At 38.5% G+C, this 20,385-nt stretch overlaps 1 protein-coding gene across 5 annotated transcripts in view; it reads right to left on the bottom strand.

Moving 5' to 3' along the window:
• The window catches only part of LOC140863173 (uncharacterized), a 71,497-nt gene that overhangs the window by 5,940 nt on the left and 45,172 nt on the right, over nucleotides 1-20,385 (bottom strand). For 4 of the 5 annotated variants that reach the window (XR_012143862.1, XM_073266616.1, XM_073266431.1 and 1 more), the window contains 20 exons: nucleotides 19,909-20,012; nucleotides 18,731-19,026; nucleotides 18,438-18,522; nucleotides 17,405-18,112; nucleotides 17,001-17,319; nucleotides 16,711-16,869; nucleotides 16,458-16,621; nucleotides 16,191-16,371; nucleotides 15,832-16,110; nucleotides 15,523-15,729; nucleotides 11,531-11,585; nucleotides 10,948-11,063; nucleotides 10,349-10,855; nucleotides 9,444-10,259; nucleotides 9,200-9,276; nucleotides 7,976-8,429; nucleotides 7,785-7,871; nucleotides 1,788-1,940; nucleotides 1,511-1,695; nucleotides 42-578 (listed from right to left, as the gene is read on the bottom strand). Coding sequence is in view for 4 of the 5 variants with exons in the window: in XM_073266616.1 (XP_073122717.1) it covers nucleotides 42-578; nucleotides 1,511-1,695; nucleotides 1,788-1,940; nucleotides 7,785-7,871; nucleotides 7,976-8,429; nucleotides 9,200-9,276; nucleotides 9,444-10,259; nucleotides 10,349-10,855; nucleotides 10,948-11,063; nucleotides 11,531-11,585; nucleotides 15,523-15,729; nucleotides 15,832-16,110; nucleotides 16,191-16,371; nucleotides 16,458-16,621; nucleotides 16,711-16,869; nucleotides 17,001-17,319; nucleotides 17,405-18,112; nucleotides 18,438-18,522; nucleotides 18,731-19,026; nucleotides 19,909-20,012 (5,489 nt within the window). In the remaining variant the exon portion in view is untranslated. The remainder of the gene's footprint in view (nucleotides 1-41; nucleotides 579-1,510; nucleotides 1,696-1,787; nucleotides 1,941-7,784; nucleotides 7,872-7,975; nucleotides 8,430-9,199; nucleotides 9,277-9,443; nucleotides 10,260-10,348; nucleotides 10,856-10,947; nucleotides 11,064-11,530; nucleotides 11,586-15,522; nucleotides 15,730-15,831; nucleotides 16,111-16,190; nucleotides 16,372-16,457; nucleotides 16,622-16,710; nucleotides 16,870-17,000; nucleotides 17,320-17,404; nucleotides 18,113-18,437; nucleotides 18,523-18,730; nucleotides 19,027-19,908; nucleotides 20,013-20,385) is intronic. The other variant, XM_073266551.1, reaches the window with a different exon arrangement.

Raw genomic sequence — 20,385 nt, forward strand, 5'->3', positions numbered from 1 at the left:
GATTGACAATTCACTCCTAGTTATGTAAACAAGAATATTACCGACTAAATCCCGAGCCCAGTCCAGTTGAGTGTGAGAGCAAAAAATTTTGCAGTGACAAATACAATATCTCTTCAGGTGTATGATCCACAATGGATATTCCAAGGTCTGCAACCTCAACAATGAGATGAAACTCACCATGTGAGGTGGATGTTGACTGTTTAGTTTGAGAATTACTATCAGAGATTTGAAGCAAAGACGAAAGACTTCGATTCAAAAGTGTGGGAGCTTCTTCATCTGGCATCCAATCACTGATTTGGACAACATTTGCTTTCTCCTCCCTAAGGATGGTGACTCGTAGAGCCCTCCCAGGGCGTCCAGAAACCTGGATCGGTTGATGATCATTAATCTCATCAATATCATATACCTGTGATGTCGAAGGTTCATCACCATCTATCAGTAATTCCAAATATCGTTGTCTACCAAGATCTTCCCATGAAAACGGAGCAGCAGCATTTGGGAGTAGAGACCTCCAAGAGTCTTTTGAACCATTGACTTGACGATATTGTATTGGAAGAAACAAAGAGCGATTTTCAATCCTGAAATAGCTTTTGTTAGAAATACAGACAGTGGAGGCAAAAAGAGAATTGAAAGCTAATACACAAAAAAGGGCTTTTGAAAAGAAAAATAAATCAGAAATTTTAGTCCACCATGACCAACTTCAGAAGACACACAGAATAGTCACTCGCTCTAAGCTAGTGATTTATATTCTTTCTTGGTCCACCATGATATTGATCAGCTTCAGAAGACACATAATAGTCACTCATTCTAAGCTAGTGATGGATTTCAATAGCTTTGGTAACAAACTATTAACTGTTAGTCTGTCAATTCAGTATAAGATTTCTAAGTATATAATCAAAAACTCAACTATCCCATACTCATGTAGATATTTCATATTTTGGAACATCTTTTTAACATGTAAAAACTTTTATGGCCTCGAGTACTTCTAGGTTCTGTAAAATCAAGATAAGTCAAGAGAAGTACAGGGCAAGGGTAAAAGGACTCCCTAGTTTTGAACAGGTGACAACGATTCTTAGCAGACCAAAGAGGGAAAAGAAGACAGGAAAACAATATCCAAGTTTTCTGTTTACAATGATAGCACTAAATACTGTAGAACCATGCGCTGTATATGTACACGCACATCTATAGAGAGAGTCATATATCAAGAGAGTTTGTTCAGTTGAAACAGAGTCCACTTTGTATAAAAGCATTTTGTAAGCTTTAGTATGAAAGAATCAAATAGGGACAAAGTTGCCTTAGACAAGGACAGAATAAAGCAAAAACAAAAGTCATTATGATAACGTGGACCACAGAAGGAACAGCCTTTCTGGATATAACCCCTAGCTTCTCCAACAAATCATCAAATATATTTATTCCATTCTCTACAACAGATTTTGATACCTAGGTGAGGCTAAAGGGGCAATTGCCAAGGAAAAGAAAATTATATAAGAGAGCATGATTCTACAATCACCTGTAGGGACTCGAAACAGATTTGGGACGGAATATAACTTCATAGCGAGAGGTTTTAGTTCCACCTCTTACTTCAACCGAAATATGCATTTGACCACTTCCTGACTCACACCTCAAGCAAATAGACATAAAACCTTCTGTACCAATTGTGAATGGTCCACTCCATTGGTACCCGTCCATTTGCAACTATTTCGGGACAGATAAGATGGATAAAGTAAGTCACAACTCTTTTCAGAAAATATATGCATATTTTAATATGGGTGAGACTTATGAACAACCTTGAGCAACTCAGCTTTTCCAGACTGCCATCCAAAATGTTTGGGAGGATCAGCGGGATGAAGCCATTCCATCATACGAGTGTCACACTGTTGCATGCATATGCTAAATCCAGCTCTGTTAATGAACATTGTTTGTGGTTGAAAATGCACAACCTGCAGATACACGTGGGTTGGTGATTCAGTCATTCATTTACGTCATAGAATTTATTTCATGTCCAAAACCACTCAAGAAATGGGAAATTTATTTTCCAAACCAAAATGGCATAAGAATAAGAAATAATGATCCCACATTTCTTTAGTCTCGGAAGATTTCTGTCGCGTATATTCTGAATGTGAGAAAGACTACGGACAGAGAGGAACAATACGAATATAGATATCTTTTACCAGCAAAAGCAACACTTTATCAACTTCCGTCTTCCAACAAAAGCCAACATTCTTAGGGAGAAACAATAACTTAACAATTGCTATTATTCATACGATGAATTGCATCTGTCTCCTTTCACGTTTGTCCCCGTTGAACAAGCCTTCTCTCCAAAAAAACATAAATTGCCTCTACCTCCCTTAAGGAAGGTGGATGTGAGTGTTGGTGTTTACAATATGAGGGTGTAAATAGATGTAAACATTTAAGAGTTAATATACAACAAAATATATTTTAAGATTCAAGGGAAAAAGATGAAATTATGATTTCTAAAAATGAGTGTTGTGTGAGTAAAACATGCTGTCAAGCGCATTAGATTTCCCCTATTTTATATAGATACAAGGCAAAATTCTCTCTCATAATCCCTACCAAAGCGATAATCTGAAATCTGTACTCCTGTCCGCTGCATAAAGACCCGGGTTCACACAAATGTATGTGTAGAAATATTTAGATTAAATCAAATCAAATCTTATCTTTAATATAGTTTAAGTTTATTTGGTAACAAGATTTATTTATTTATAGATAGATATAGATTACATCTAGAATCTTGGGATTTGATTTGTATTGTAAATTATTTAAGATAGTTGCATCCAATGTAAAGTACGTACTGAAATAAAAAAAAAAAAGAATTCTCTCTTTTTCACATGGTATCAAAGCCTAAGGTTTAAAAATGGCCAAACCCGATTCTTCCCCTTCGAAAGACAGTACTGATTCCGGCAATTCCATGGCCGAAAAAACCCTCACTCCCATCACAACCTTTTTGGGGAATGATCACTCATCCTCTTCAATTACAAGCCACAAACTAGATGGAAAAAATTATCTCCAGTGGGCACAATCAGTAAAAATTGTGATTTGTGGCAGAGGAAAATTGGGGTATATCACCGGTGAATTACCAACTCCCAAATCCACCGATTCTTCATACAAAACATGGGTGGTCGAGAATTCGATGGTTTTCGCTTGGCTCATAAATTCAATGGAGCCTCAAATTAGCCGACGGTATCTCTGGTTCAAGACGGCTAAAGAAGTATGGGACGCAGCCCGACGTATGTATTCAGATCTTGGTAATGCCTCTCAGATCTTTGAGCTCCGTTCTAAACTCAAAGAAATGAAGCAGGATTCAAAGTATGTCACTCAATACTTCTCGGATCTTCAAGACCTTTGGCAAGAACTCAACCTTTTCTTTGAGGAAGAGTCAATCTGTGTGGATTGCAGTTACAAACTGAGGAAAAACATCGAGAAGGAAAGAGTATTTTATTTTCTTGCGGGGCTCAATCGCGACTTGGATGAAGTACGCGGTCGGGTGGTGGCCCGAGAGCCCTTTCCCTCGGCTGAAGATGCATTCGCTGAGGTTCGACGGGAAGAAGCTCGCCGAAAAGTAATGCTTGTTGATGTTTCGGTTGTTACGTCTATACCAGAAGGTTTTGCCCTTGTTTCACACAAGCCTACATCCTTTGGGAAGTAAAATCCCAACCAAAAGTCGAGTACTCGTCCGCTGTGTGACTATTGTCATTATCCTGGACATACCAGGGATACATGTTGGGACCTCCATGGGAAACCTGCGAATTGGCAGCCTAAAAAGAAAAAGGACAGCAAGGTGTACAAGACCCAATTTCAAGATGGCAAAACAGAATCTACTTCTATGTCCTTGACTAAAGAGCAGATTGAACAACTTTGCAAACAGCTCAATCAATCTTCGGTCAATGCCCATCCCAGTGTTGGCTCATGTTCAATTGCTCATTCAGGTAAAAATTTCTCTGTCCAAAAATCCTCATATTTCTCTCTGGATCCTTGGATCATTGATACAGGGGCATCAGACCATATGACAGGTTGTTTAAATATCTTTTGTACCTATATTCCTTGCACACGTCCCACTACTGTTATACTAGTTGATGGTTCTAGGACAGACGTTGCTGGAATTGGTAACATAAGATTATCCTCAACTTTGGTTCTGTTAGCAGCCTTCCATGTTCCTGCATTGAAATGCAATCTGATTTCAGTTAATAAATTGACTCGAGACAGTAACTGTGTTGCTAAATTCATGTCTTCTTCATGTCAATTTCAGAACCTACTATCAGGGAAGATGATTGGCAGTGCTAGGGTTCATGACGGCCTTTATTACTTCGAGAATGATCCAGCAAAGAGTAGACAGAAGTTCGAGTCTAATAATGTGTCTTTTTCTGTGTCTAGGAGTCAAGAACTTATGTTGTGGCATCGTAGACTTGGTCATCCAAGTTTTTCTTTTTTAAGACAACAATTTCCTTCTTTGTTCAGTAATAAAGAGCTTGATTCGCTTGATTGTGGAATGTGCCAACTTGCTAAACAAACTCGCACCTCCTTTTCCCCAAAACCATATGTACCATCAACACCATTTTCTTTAATCCATAGCGATGTATGGGGACCCTCCAAAGTCACCACCTCCGGTGGAAAAAGATGGTTTCTCACATTTATCGATGATCAAACAAGAGTCACTTGGGTTTTTTTGCTTCAACATAAATCTGAAACTGCTCACACATTCAAGATTTTCCATAAAATGGTACAAACCCAATTTCAAGCCCAAATTCGAATGCTAAGAACAGATAATGGGAGGGAATACTTTAATTCCAGTCTTGGTGAGTATGTATCACAACATGGGATCATACACCAAAGCTCTTGCGTTGATACTCCACAACAAAATGGAGTGTCGGAAAGAAAGAATAGGCACTTGTTAGAAATTTCCCGGGCCCTTATGTTTACAATGAACGTTCCAAAATATTTGTGGGGGGATGCTATCTTAACTTCCGCCTACTTAATAAATCGTCTACCTAGTCGCCCTCTAAAGTTCAACACTCCCTTGTCTGTTCTCAAGAAGCACTATACTCAAGTGTTTAAACCCCATGATCTTCCTCTAAAAATCTTTGGGTGTACAGCTTTTGTCCATCTCCATAACCAAGGCCAAAGCAAGCTTGATCCTAGGGCTGTCAAAACTGTTTTTGTTGGATATTCTCCAACACAAAAGGGTTATAGGTGTTATTGTCCTCAAACCAGAAAAGTGTATGTCTCGTGTGATGTTACTTTCTTTGAAAATACTCCTTATTTCTCATCCGCTGCGATTCAGGGGGAAAACAAGAGTGAATCTTGCTTCTGGGATGTTGTGGACATACCTTTACCCACTGATTCTGTACATATCAGTCCACTGCCCAATTTCAACTCAACTAACTCTTCATCCAGCAGCCCTTCCAGCCCTACCAGTTCGTCCGGCAGCGTATCCAGTTTGCCCAGCAACCCTTCCAGCCCCTCTTCTAGTCACACAGAGCAAAGACATGTTCCTAGACAGCAACTACAAGTCTACTCTCGCAGGAAAAAACCTCGGTTTGAAAAAGAAGTCATGGATCCCACTCACTGTCAAACGAATGATCCGGTGGTGGAACCTCCCAAAGAACCAGGTATATCCAATTCCATTCTTGATCTAGACTTGCCCATAGCTGTTAGAAAAGATGTAAGGTCTTGTACCCAACACCCTATCTCCCAGTTTGTCTCCTACTCAAAACTGTCACCTCCATTTCGTGCTTTTACTTCAAATCTATCTAGTGTGCCTATTCCCAGGTCTATTGAGGAGGCATTGATTGTTCCGGAGTGGAAAACTGCTGTTCTAGAAGAGATGGATGCCCTGAAGAAAAATAAAACATGGGACTTGGTGAAATTACCACAGGGCAAGTGTGCAGTGGGAAGTAAATGGGTTTTCACTCTAAAATATAAGGCGGATGGCTCAGTGGAAAGGTATAAAGCCCGACTGGTGGCCAAAGGCTTTACACAAACCTTTGGGATTGACTATAATGAAACTTTTGCTCCTGTTGCCAAACTCAATACGGTTCGAATTCTTCTCTCTTTAGCAGTCAATCTTGATTGGCCTCTGCATCAATTTGACATTAAAAATGCATTCTTGAATGGTGAGTTGGAAGAGGAAGTCTATATGTGTCAACCTCCGGGGTTTACGGAGAATCTAGGAAGAGAAATTGTTTGTAAACTTAACAAATCTCTCTATGGTTTAAAACAGTCTCCTAGAGATTGGTTTAACAGGTTTTCAAAGGCTATCAAGAGATTTGGGTACAAACAGGGACAGGCTGATCACACACTGTTTGTGAAACATTCTGAGAAAGGAAGGATCACTGTTATCATTGTGTATGTTGATGATATTATTATCACTAGAGATGATAGTGAAGAAATGAATAAAATCAAACAAATGATGGCAAAAGAGTTTGAAGTCAAAGATCTTGGAGCATTAAAGTATTTCTTAGGGATGGAGATAGCAAGGAGCAAGAATGGAATTTCCGTTTCTCAAAGGAAATACACCTTAGATCTTCTAGAAGAGACAGGCATGCTGGGAAGCAAACCAAGTAAGACCCCAATTGAACTTGGTAATAAAGAGAAGATGCTGGAAGGTGAGCCAGTTGACAAGGGAAAGTATCAACGCCTTGTGGGAAGACTTATTTATCTTTCACATACAAGGCCAGACATTGCATTTGGAGTCAGCTTAGTTAGCCAGTATATGCATGCTCCACGTCAAGGTCATCTCAATGTTGTGTATCGCATCTTGAGATATTTGAAACAAACACCTGGAAAAGGTTTATTATTTACTAAAACCAATGACAGGGGAATAAAAGGATTCACTGATGCAGATTGGGCCGGTTCGATCGATGATCGAAAATCGACATCTGGATATTGTACATTATTGTGGGGAAATTTGGTAACGTGGAGGAGCAAGAAACAATCTGTTGTGGCCAGGAGCAACGCTGAAGCTGAATATAGGGCCATGTCACATGGAATATGTGAACTCATTTGGATAAAGAGAGTGATGGAAGAATTGAGAATCGGATTTGAAAGCCCTATGAAACTATACTGTGATAACAAGTCTACCATCAGTATAGCTCATAATCCTGTCCATCATGATAGAACGAAGCATGTGGAAGTAGATCGTCATTTCATTAAAGAAAAATTGGATGGAGGCATAATCGACATTGAATATGTTCCCACTTCTCATCAACTAGCTGATCTAGTAACTAAAGGCCTGACAGAAAATTCATTTGAATTTCTTATTCACAAGCTTGGACTCATCAACATCTATAGCCAAGCTTGAGGGGGAGTGTAGAAATATTTAGATTAAATTAAATCAAATCTTATCTTTAATATAATTTCAGTTTATTTGGTAACAAGATTTATTTATTTATAGATAGATATAGATTACATCTAGAATCTTGGGATTTGATTTGTATTGTAAATTATTTAAGATAGTTGCATCCAATGTAAAGTACGTACTGAAATAAAAAAAAGAATTCTCTCTTTTTTACAGTATGCACGAACAACTGGTATTTGTAAACTTCACATTTTAGCTAATCAATTTACCTCTATGCTGCTGCTTACCCTATACCTAGGCCACTATAGGTGATTTTTCAGACACTCTTCTGCTCATATCCTATGTTTGTTCATTATTCTGGAACTGAATCATGTTAGTCAAATATTACCTAGGAATCAGTAGAATGAAAGATCCATGATAGAAATTTATAAACAAGTGAAAACTGCAATTACAAAACTCCACCGAATACCTTCGTTCTATCTGAAGTCATGTGTAGCACAGCTGAAAGCTTATAATAATTTCCATCCGAATTAAATGCTACGACATCAACCCGTTGCTGCAGAGAAGTCAAGTCCAGGCATATTCAAAATTGTAAGTTGCATACACATCTTGTGAAAATCTTACATCATCACACACAATGAATTATACTCCCCAAATTACCTTTTTCTCCAGCTCAAGAAGTGATACTCCAGGACTGAAATGTTCAGAACCTTGCACAGCAACAGCAATTCCCACCCTTGGGGACAGATACGCATCATTCCGTGACGAAAATAGCATGACACCACCACGGCCAATATAGTCTTGTGGAGAAAGCATACTAGGTATCGGACTAGTATCTTCAATCGCTTCAAGTACTTGAATGTTTTTCCTCCCACCAACCTGTCTTCCAACTATTGGAGTAGAAGGATATTTCAAGGCTGATTTTGCAGATTTCACTGCTTTGGAGACTTGAACAGAATCCACAGAGTTGCTATCCAGTGGTTCAATTTCCACCACTTTATATGCCAATGACAGGAAGGAATCATTATCTATCCAGTAGGGAACAAAAAACCTAATGGTTTTTGGAGCAGCTGCGGTTCCTCCCATGTCACGCTCAACACTGACCCTTAACCTCCTGAGTTAAAGGCATCAGAAAGAAATAAAACAAAATAAAATCGGTCAAGCATATTAACAGTTGTCAATGCAAGTATCCTTTAGTTAATCAGTGTAGAGGGATAAATTTTGCAGCAAAAGGGATGAAATGAACCACCCTTCGGATGATCTCAACCGCTAACAACAGATACCATAGCAGCCTAGGGAGAATACATTGGGTGATAATGTTTGAATCAAGATTCATATATTTTTGGGAATCTGAAAGAAATCCAGATATTGACCAACAGGTTCATTCGATTTCACATGGCAGAAAATATCCTTATAATTCAGACAAATCTACCTTGGGAACCTAGGAGCACTTTCCCTCATGATGCTACCGTATATGCATTCTCTTCGACAGAATCAGTAACGAAGATGAAAATGGCAATTTTGCCATCAACTGGGCTCTCTTTCTTATCATCAGTTCCTTAGCATCATGAATGATTTGAGACTTGCTTTTATTGTCATTACATGAAATGACTTGAAGGGCAAATATAATATCTTATACCAATGATATTGAGGTGGCTGAATTAGATGCAGACAAGGGAACATGGTGCATAACCGTCTATGGAATCTGCTACAAAGACCAAGCGTAGAAGCCACTACGTTCAAGGCAATAAAAGACTTCATGAATCTAGACAACTCATGCCAACTATAGTAAATTTCCCACATCAAGAGCTTTGAGGAAAAAGAGACAGCTTAAAGATATAGAAAAGCAAGAAATATCAGAACATGCAAATAATCAGAGACTACCTTTTTCTCTGCTGTTGAAGCATCCAAAATGATGAAACATGATTACCATTTGTCAGATCCAAAATAAGAACTGGATCCTGTTTCACCATGAGCCAAAAAAGGATGAATAATTAAAAATATATATTTGAAATAATAGTTTTCACGCACAATTTTATGCAAAACATGCATGTACTTTTTTTTTTGATAAGAAACGTAAGAAAAACATGCATGTACTTCTCATGCATGCTCAGACTAACAATTTTACCTTATCCATAGCCCAACCACCTTGAACAACTAACATGGCATATATAGGATTTCGAATATCGGCAGAATATATGTTAACAGTTTCACGCGATGATACATAGCCATGATGTCGTTCTATGCTTTTACCATCTTTCATTCTTTCCCAGATTTTGAATTCTGCAGCACACGGAAGTCTGTTCTCCAACTTCAATGGAGAACTGACGGATATTTTCCAATCATAAACGGACGTATTAAGATCTGTATGAAGAATGGATGCATCTGTCCCAATGGTGAGCCAAAATAATCTGCCATTAGAACCAGGGCAACACCAAAGAAGATCCATCTTCTCCAACTTATTCAAACTAAGTGGAGAAATTGAAGTGTTACTCCCTTGCTTTAAGGTATTTTGACGAGAAAGTGTCCCTGGATCAACAGATAATGTATCCTTCTCCACAGAAACTGGACGCCCCCAAGCATAGGAAATTTGAGAGTGATCACCAGATGGACGGATTCGTAGACATTGAGTAGAATCCTTGGACATGCTTCTCCACGGTAAAACCGAACAGCAACCAGGATTTATGACAACATCAAAATAATTTTTATCAGTCATGGAACTTGTGACACAGTCATCAACTTTTTGCCTTGTGCGGGTCCAGCGTCTTCGACGAACTGCATCACGAGCTGATTTTGTTCCTGATTTGGAAGAATTTGGGGACCATTTTACAGTTTGATAGTCAGCCCCATAAGCCCAGCCATTAGCATCAACAAAGTGAGATTTGTCAACAGTCCATGTTGATGCCCACATCCATCCAGGTGGGAGAGGAGGTTCAAAAAATTCCTTCGAGGAATTTAAATGGGTACAATTATAATATTTCATATATGTCAAATTAAGATAAATGTATTATAAATATTTTAAGAGATACTCACTTTGGATGAATATGAGAAGTCTCTGTTACTCCAATGTCCAGGATCCTCGTCTCGTGAACCAGATTCATTGCTACCCCAACCAGAGACCGGATGATATTTCTCATTTTCAAAAACCTCTTCAATAACACAGTTATTACTGCGTAATGTAGAAGCGGTTTCCTGGCCGTGAATAACAGAATCAGGGCATGTTGAAATATTTAATTTGATATCTGAATCATTTGTTACAGTGGCAAGACTTCTGAAGAGTGCGTGCTTCTTGCCATTTTTCATAGAAACTTCTAAAGCCACACAATCATCTCTCAACTTCTTGGTATTCACTGATAGAGGAAGTAATGAGCGAAAACCATCCCATGGACCTTCTGGGCCAACTGCAACCCAAAAACCCACGTCAGCACCAGCATCTTTTCCATCTCCTCGGCCACTTTCGAAGTCAGCAACCACGCTCTTCTCAATGTAAGAAGTGGAAATGAATAGGTAACCACGAGGATGCACGTCATCAATATGCCCCTGAAAATTAAACCTTCATCAGCATAATATCAAAAGAATAAAAGTTTCAATCATATGGGTCAAAAAGACAATGAATCCCTAGTTACACATACTCTACTTTTTAACGGATCCACATCCAACGTTCGATAGAGCTTTTCGAGTGAAGCTATCTTTTTCAACATGCCCGAACCATGCTCGATGGCAAAGGAACATGCACCTACAACCTCACCTAATAATTAATCAAATAGAAATGTTAGATCAATTATAAAACAAAGAAAAAAATCAAACATGAGAACAACACAACACATCTCTCAAATTCTGCAAAGTGGTGCATCAGGCCAAATTATCTCCACACCAGAATCATAAGTATCAGCCAAAGGACATTTGATCAAGCAGTATAAAAGTGTCTCAGATGAGAAATGTCAAGGGCTCAACCCTCCAAAATCCCCTCCCTCAATGTTCCAAAATATAAAACAATTATAAATATTTGAAAACATAAAAAGACAAAGGATTCTTAACACTTAGAAGCTTGAGCCCGTTTGCAATAAACACACATGCAACAGCATGCTGACATCGAAATATGGTGTGAATGCACCATCAAATGCCAAAAGCAAATTATCAAAGTGAATCCAGTACTTAGTGTGCGTGTTATGTCGGAGGGGTGGGGTGGGGTGGGGGAAAGAGCAGTGTTGGCACCTTTTCCTGCTTTTGCAGCAAGGTTTGTCACTTCCACTTCCAATTTAGCCAATCCCTGCAACAAGGATGTGCACAGTACATAATGGGAGGAAGAATTTCACACACGAGCTTAAAGATTATCTTGTAAAAAATGGGGTATTCATCGAAATTTTTTTAGAAAAGAATTGATAATATTAATATTAGAAATAAAGATAATTACAAAGAGTAGGTGGACCAGAGGTCAACTCAACAAAGAACTACCAAAAATCTAGAAACTCGAGCCAACTAACAAAAAATAAGACTCCAATCCCTAGAAAGATCAGACAAAGATAATGATTTATAATCCGCTGTCGACTGAAGCCAACAAGGAAGCCTGAACTTAATCTTTTCGAAACAATCATGAGCGGATTCATCTTGGTCTCAAAATCCTCTTGTTTCTCTCCCACCAAACAGACCAAGATGCAGTGAACTACCATATTCCAGAAATATTCCCCACTCACGGCCTAAATCTAGTTGGAATAAATCCCATGAAGATTTCGGAACGACCCAATCCAAGTCCAGAGCAAACTGACAAAAAAGCAATGTAAAAGCAAATGGTCCTGAGTCTCCAAATCTTGCCTGCATGGCACACACCAGTTAGGACTGAGAGAAGGTGAGGGATTCCTTCTCTGCATCGCCTCACAAGTCAGAATTTTACCAAGGCCAGCGATCCACGCGAACACTCTAACCCTAGAGGGAATTGGCAGTTTCTAAATGAAATGAAAGAGCGCAAAGTGAGGAGCATTAGAACAAGGGAAAAAAGACTCGAAGAAAAATTTAACTAAAAAAGTACTTGAAGAATCCAACACCCAAGATCTATAATCTGCAGCACCCTGAAAGATAATAGCCCTCTCCAAAAAACCTAACAGCACACTCAACACACTCAATTCCACATCCCTAAGATCCCTACAAAAATGAAAATTCCAAGAGAAGAAAGACCCGAGACCGAGCTGAAAAAACGAGGAAAGATACTGGTCGTTTATGAGCCATCGAGATCTGAAATAAAGAAGGGAAAAGAACCTTAAAGGAAGAGTCCACATCTAATAATGTTACCCTCTCTGGCCACAACCCTCACAATGTTGAATGAAATACGGATATATCTTAGAGATGAATTTCTGTCAAGAATTGAGACTTAGAGCTAGCTCAACCCCAAAAACTAGCTCAAGGGGGTGGGTTGTCCTTGTCTATATAAGAACTCTCGGGATATTTACCCAACCAATGTGGGACACAACTAACACACCTACACACACTCCCTCTCACGTCCAGAAATGAAACGACTGGAGCGTGGAGACATTAACAGGTGGCCCAACTATGAGACAGGTGGCCCAATTATGGGCAGTCCCGCAAATAACGGTGGGTCTGGGTTCTAATACAATGTTAAAGAATTAACTTTGACCTAACTCACCTCAAAAGCTATCTTAAGGAGGAGGTTTATCTTTGTCTATATATTAAACTCCCAGGATATTTATCACTCATCCCAAAAGCTAGCTCAAGGGGGAGAGTTGCCCTTGTCTATATAAAGGGTTCCCAGGATATTTACCCAACCGATGTGGGATACAACTAATACACCAACACACCTCTCTCACGTCCAGGAATGAAACGACTGGAGCGTGGAGACATTAACGGGTGGTCTAACTATGAGACGGGTGGCTCAATTATGAGCAGTCCAACACATACGACGAGTGTGAGCTCTGATACCATGTTAAGAATTCAGACTTGGGCCTAACTCAACCCCAAAAGCTAGCTCAAGGGGAGAGGGTTGTCCTTGTCTATATAAGGAACTCTCAGAACATTTATCCAACCGATGTGGGACACAATTAACACACCAACAATTTCCAGAGGCTCCTGAAAGTGGAAACTTAGCTAAACCTGCAACACATCTATTTTCTTGCAATCCATATTTTCTAACAATAATCTTCCGCCAACGCGATTCTCTTTCCCTAGAAAATCTCCACCAACATCAAACATATACTACTGATGCCCAAACCCCCTTGCTCTTTAGGTCCACACAATTGGTCCCAAGCCCCCTGGTGACAATGATGCTCCCCATCGCCACCATCCCACAAAAAATCCCTCATAATCTTCAACAAATTTCATGTACATAGACACATCAACAAAAGGACGCAGATCAATGAAGAAACTTGTGTCTGCTTGAAATTGCCCGATCCCTTACAATCACAAAGTCATGTACCAAATGCTTATTGTGGTGAATAAATCCTCAGTACAGCCTACCTATCAAACCAATATTTTCTCTTGATGGAAATTGTTAGAGTCAACAAGGAACTTTTATAAGTCAGACAATACACTCTAGGCTAAGTCAAGGGAAATGTATTAGAGAGTCTACCGGCAAGTTGATTCACTTTGTCGCTTACTAATCCTGATCTCACACATGTGCGAGTGTTAATCTGTTCATGGATTCTCCAACTTACAGCACCTGGAAACGGTACATTAGATTCTCGATACTTAATGTGTCCTCAGGGAGAAATCTGTTGTATATGGTGATTTAAAACAAATATGCCAAAGGATTTTCGATGCAGATTGGACAGAATCGGTTGAAGATACAAAGTCAACTATTGGCTACTACATGAAAGTCAAGGGAAATATAGTCACAAGGAAAAGTAAGAAGTAAACTGTGGCTAGAAAAAGTGGTGTTGAAGATAAATACAGGGCTATTCTTCAAGGGATGTGTGAATCAACTTGGGTAGAAAGATTCTTCAAGGATATTAGATCCCATGGGCCCATGAAACTTCACACTGATAGCAAGTCTATCACTGTTATACCAATGTTCTAAAAAGCGCTAGGCGGTGGGTCGCCACCTAGCCCGCCTAGGCGGTTTTTTTTTAAACCTAAATAATAAATAAATTGGAATATTCATGAGTTTTACTATAAAATATAATTTTATGTCTTATGTTTTTCAGTTTTTTGTATGAAAGTCTTTATAAAATTTTAATAATAATAATAACAAATATTAATAGATATCAAGTCTTCATATTGAGATTTAATTTTTGGATTGACTTTCTTTTCTGCGTTTCTTCTTTACTTTTGTGCTTGTTTCTCGCGTCGCATCTCTCTCTTTTAGATTTTTATTACAATTTTTTTTATAAAAAATAGTAACCGCCAAGGTTTATTTATGCCAGCCTAGGCGACTTGGGGGAGATTAGGCGGCCAACGTCTAGAGGCATAACCTAGCAAGAAAGCGAGGCGGTGGGCCGCCTAGGCGGGCCTTGACGCCGACTTTAAGAACACTGACTACACCAAATCATCCCTTTCAACATGATAAGATAAATGATGCAAGGAATGATAGAATTTTTTTGTAAGTCAAGTATTGAGAGCAAGGCTACAAGCCAACAATATATCCCTTCAAATAGTTAATTTTCTCACAAAAGCTTTATTGAAGATAGAAATTGAGTCAAATGTTTGCAAGATACGAATGTACGAAATTCATTCACCAACTTCAAAGGGAGTTTCGGAAATCGCCTTCAAATCCCCATAATTAAGTAATTAGGAGAAAATTGGAATTATTGAAAGATGGAAATTGAGCCCAATGTTAGCAAGATGGGAATGTATGATATTCATTCACCAACTTCAAAGGGAGTGCAAAAGATCCACTTCAAATCCCAATAATTAAGAAGGTAGGAGAAAATCATTCCAATAAATATGTTATGTTCTTCGTATAATTTCCTTTATATATAGATTATATTTGGTTTATTACCAAAGATGGGGCTTCTAGTCATTGTTATTTATTAAAAACCTTGTTTTGCTCGCATAGGTATAAACAAGAATACCTATTTATCAGTTTACACATGGCATATGATTTATTTATATTACCCTCCCATTTCAAATGATGAATATGGCATTCACAAACTGCAGCCTTCTTTCTTCATTTTTCGGTTACTGAGTGCATGTTGCAATTTTGGTTTCTATCACTTCTTTCTGGGGTGGGAGTTGGTGGCAGGGTTTTCAGCAATGCATACCTTCCGAGGAACTTCAAAAATGAAGAGTTCATTCCATTTAGCTGTGCCTTCATCCAAATCATTCGCCCTAGACGTCATTGGCTTAACACATCTTGTTCTCGCACTTTGAGGGAAAAGCTTTTGCTGATTTGCATCTTGATTCTCAACAAGCAATCTCAACGCACAAAAATATTTGTGACTATTTCCATCATCGACAAGAGGTAAACCCTACATAGTAAGTAGGATAAAAATGAAAACTTAAACAGTATTCTCAGCTACCCTGACGGAAACAGTGATAAAAATGGACACATAAGAAAAATGGATAATAACCTTTGCTTCGACTATATGAATTCCAACATAACATCGAGGTTCCCTTGATTCATCCACGACATTTAACCTGTCAGAATACCTTGGAGGTGGGACCCTCAGGGAGATACAATCACCATGTGGCAGCAAACTGACAGTATCAAAATTATGCTCATTTTTTTTCAGGTATATATCACACCCAAGATTATTTTCCACTGTCACTGTCTGAAAATCATCTTCATCCAACGCCAGGTGAGTAGATTTTTTGTCAGGTGCATCAGGACTTGTAGCTTCCTGTGGAAACTTATAAGTTGCGAAGAGGAACAAAACAAGATAAGTAACTGGAGATTGTGTTTGTATAAAAGATAAAGATTCCGTTTAACCTGCATTAGTATGAAAGCTTTCTCTTCAAGTTCCCTCAGCTTATTCCATGAGTCCGTGGCTTGTGCTAAAGTATCCATGTTCGCTGCACTCAGATTTATATTCAGAATACTGGTAGCGGCAATTCGCATTCGTTTACCTACCCTTGACAGTTGGGGTAAACTGGTATCATATGTTTCAAGCCTTCCAACAGGAAAATAATTAATTCAACCATTATGCCACTGATAATATAAGAAATATTATAACTTGTGGAGACCGAAATGTCTTACTTAAGAATCCCATCAAAAGGCTCAACAAGTGGTTCCCAAGATTCTAAATGAGTATTAAAAGTTGATGCTGCAAAAGAAGAAATCAACACAGCGTTCAATGCCTCAAGTCGACCATGTGTTGCTAACTTGATGTTGGTAATTGTTGCGTCAAAAAGTGGAGTCATCTGTAAAACAAACACGGAAAGGATAAACAGAAAATCAACAATAAAAAGTAATCGTCATAGTGGAGGGTATTATCCAACAAAGTGTTAACCATTCCACCCAAGCTGTCCAAAACTGTCAGAGAAAAGCATCCTAATTTCATCTCTGCTGCTATGTTGTCCCTTGTCTTTGGCTTCACTAAGTCTCCAATAGAAAATGCTAGTCTGCTTGATGGCTTTTTAAGGTCTGAACGAGCAAGGAACGTACAGGCCTAAATAAACAAGTATAATGGAATGTCAAGGAAATAAATTTTTAATGAAATTGATACTCTTCTATAGAAATACGATGTGACCAAAAATGCGGAGTCAAATAATCAAATTTAAACACCACAAATAGTTTGACCTGATTCTCAACTTTCCAAATACTCCAGCACTGAGATGATTTCAAATTTGAAGATCTTGAGATTGGTATCTCAGCAATGTTAGCTTGACTAACTAAATCCATCCTTGGGCAGCAAAAAGATTCCAGGCGAGGTGCTTCATCTTGTCGGGTTACCACACATCCCAAGGAAGCATAACCAGGGGGGGCGATGGGATACCAGAAAAAAGCTTCTTCCAGGCCTTTCTTCCCTATTTGTGCAACTTTTGTAAATTGGACGGGTTTGGCAGAAATTTCAGGGTCATTAGCCTTGAAAATGATGCCCAGTGGAGGAGGTTCCATGCTGCAGAAAAATAAGGCCAAGTAACTACACAATAAAAAATAGCAATAAAACAGTGCACAAACAAGAAACCAGGGAAGATTCCAACCCATCTGTTATGCAATCGCCCAAAACAGCATATCCAGGACGAGGTATAGGCCTCCATATTGAAAATGGCCGGCGAAGATCCCCACCTCTGTCCCACCAGATTCTCTCAAAGCTTGGGATTGACATACAGCATGAGGTTGCTTTAGAAATCGACCTTAAAACATCCGAACCAGAAGACATTGCACCCTCATTACTAGTCTGAGGGCATGCATTTTTCAGTTCAGTACTAGTATCCATAACAGATTGACTTGATGAAGATTGACGCTGGCTTGAATTCCAAAGAAGAATATGATTTAGGTCAAAGCAACACTCTTTGAAAGGGTAGTCAACAGATGGGTGAGCATAAAATGATCCAACGCAGTTGTCCAATCGCCATATACTAAATCCATATTCAAATGAAAGATTACCAGAAGCATTGAGTATACATTCAGAATATGTGGCAGTTGTTACCAAATCAGAACGAAGACAATAAACAATGTGATTTGGAGGCGGTTGACTTCCTATATGAGCAACACACCCTAGTGCTAAGTAGCCAGGAGGTGCAATCGGAAGCCAAAGAGAACAATCGCTGCCATCGTTTAAACAGCCTCCTTTGTTCTCTCGTCCTTGAATGCAAGAAAAAAAACCAATGAGCTTAAAACCAAGGGGCTTCCTTACTCGACCATATGTATTGCTCACAGAGAAGACCGACTGTGAAGGAGGATTTGGCCTGAGAATGCATGACAATAAACCTATCAGTGCATAAATTAGCAACTCCAAAGAGCAATGCCCACAAGTAATATGTCAATAAAAACACTTGCAAATGAAAAAGAATCTTATGCAACTCTGAGTTCCTCTGCTCTCCAAAATCAGAAGAATCATAAACAGAGAAGCTAAATATCCATCACTTAGTCATCCAAATATGTTAATTAAATAAGTTACACTAAAGAGCACGAAGAAGAAAGTGGTGATAAATAGTTTTAAAACCTTTCTAAATAAGAAAATCATGAGCTAATGAATTCAGAGGAAACAATGCATTTGTATTCCACAGTTACCTTGATGTCACACAATCTCCCAGAACAACATAGTTGGCTGGAGCTCGAGGCCTCCAAAATGTCAGATTGCTAAGACGCCCATTTTCTACAAACAAATTAGTACACAAATTGCTCGAGTTTAATCATATTCTGTTAATAGAGGAGCAGGAATTGAACTATAAACGATGTCGGTTTCCAGGAGGGTTAGGGGTGGTAGGGGCTTTTCTTCGTCAATTTTGAAAAATATTCACCAGCAACTTAAAAGTCACAGTAGTAAAGACTACATTAATGAAGCAATAGAAAATAACAAATACCTTTAGGTGACACCCAGATTCGATCAAAATTCGAACATGGGGACAGGGGGTCAGCATTTCCAAATAGCATTGCTGTAGATAACTGACTTTGCAGATTAAGCAAAAGGGAAATAACACCCAATGAAAGATGAGCATATATATCTGTAGACATGAGAGATATGTTCGTTTTATCTTTAACAGACGTATATCCGCCAGTAATATCCACCGGATCGAGAACAACAAGACCTGAGCCAGCCTCCACAGTCAGATCCTTGAGAAGACCTCTTATCCATCTATCATCATCTTTAGATGCATACCTATCGAAAGCAAAGAAATGAACAACAACTATTATTCCGGTGCCAAACAAACAAGGACAATTTAGCGACTAATTTTCCAGTACTAAAAAGTGGAACTTCAAGAGGAATATTTTTCTCAAATGCAATTGCTATTTACTTAACACATTGACCAAAAAGATAAAGGTTAATGACATCAAATGGTAAGACACGTAGAGAGGGAAAAACGAGTGATTTAGACAAAAAAAAAAGCAAGATGAACATTTTCTTTTGAGCTAACTAAACAGCTCAAGAGTTTTTTTTATCCCTTCGTTCGGAACCCTGATTTTGATGAACAGAGGAGCATCTGCCAAATAAAAGGTTTAGGAAAATAAACCAAAGGACCACAAATAAAGCTGAGAATAACTTTTTTTGTGGTTTTGTCTTCTTATAGGCTTAACATCCTGGTGATTTCAAAATAAAAAAGGAACTTCTATGGAACAAAATAAACACCCTTACAGATATAGTACATATATAAAATGCTATGTCCACGTTCAAAAGATAATTCCGAACTGCTCAAAAAAAGAAACAAGAGAGAGACTGAAAATTGATCCAATATAAATTGTCCACCATAAGCTTCTAAGTTCTACTCAAAGAAAACAACACTGAGACCTATGAAAAAAGAAGCCAAGACTTTTTTTGATAGGAAACAATAATATATTATATATGTAAAAGACATTAATTACAAAAGGCGGACAAGAGATCCGCGGACGACACTCCCTAAGCATATCAACAGTAAAATTTAAAAAGCTCAATCTCTTGATAAATCTGAGATTGAAACATTCTTAAACCCTTTACGTGATCCAGTCCAAGTAGTAGTTCTAATCTTGATCCAGTCCAAGCTAAAATCTCAGACCCAAGACTTACATGAAGCTAAAATCTGTTTTCGCACGTAGAAGCTTTTCACCAAGTGCAGAATCATCTAGGAATGATTTATTGCTGTCATAAAAGGTAAATTCAGGAGAAACCACCTGTCAAGAGTAAGACATGAACCGACTCAGATTACACATGCTTTTGGAAAAGAAAAATGATGTCCAACTATTAAAGAGAACTGACAAATTAAAAAGAAACAAAACAAATCTTAACTCTTTTACCAAAATGGTGGAGATATTAAACAGTGATTGTCCTCATGTCAGGCAATTTCAAAGACAGGAAGAGATTAATTTAGTTTGGAAAGTACACTTACACATCCTCTTCTTGGAATGCGGACTTTACACACAAAAAATAATAATAAATTAAAAAAATTCCCCAATCCCCTTTTACAGGAGACCCTTTTTGCGAAAATATTGGGTTTCCCAACTTTTCGGGTCTGATGGAATGAAGGAACATATACCTAACTGAAAA

The sequence above is a fragment of the Henckelia pumila genome, chromosome 1 (genome assembly GCF_033568475.1).
Source record: "Henckelia pumila isolate YLH828 chromosome 1, ASM3356847v2, whole genome shotgun sequence".
NCBI lineage: Eukaryota > Viridiplantae > Streptophyta > Magnoliopsida > Lamiales > Gesneriaceae > Henckelia > Henckelia pumila.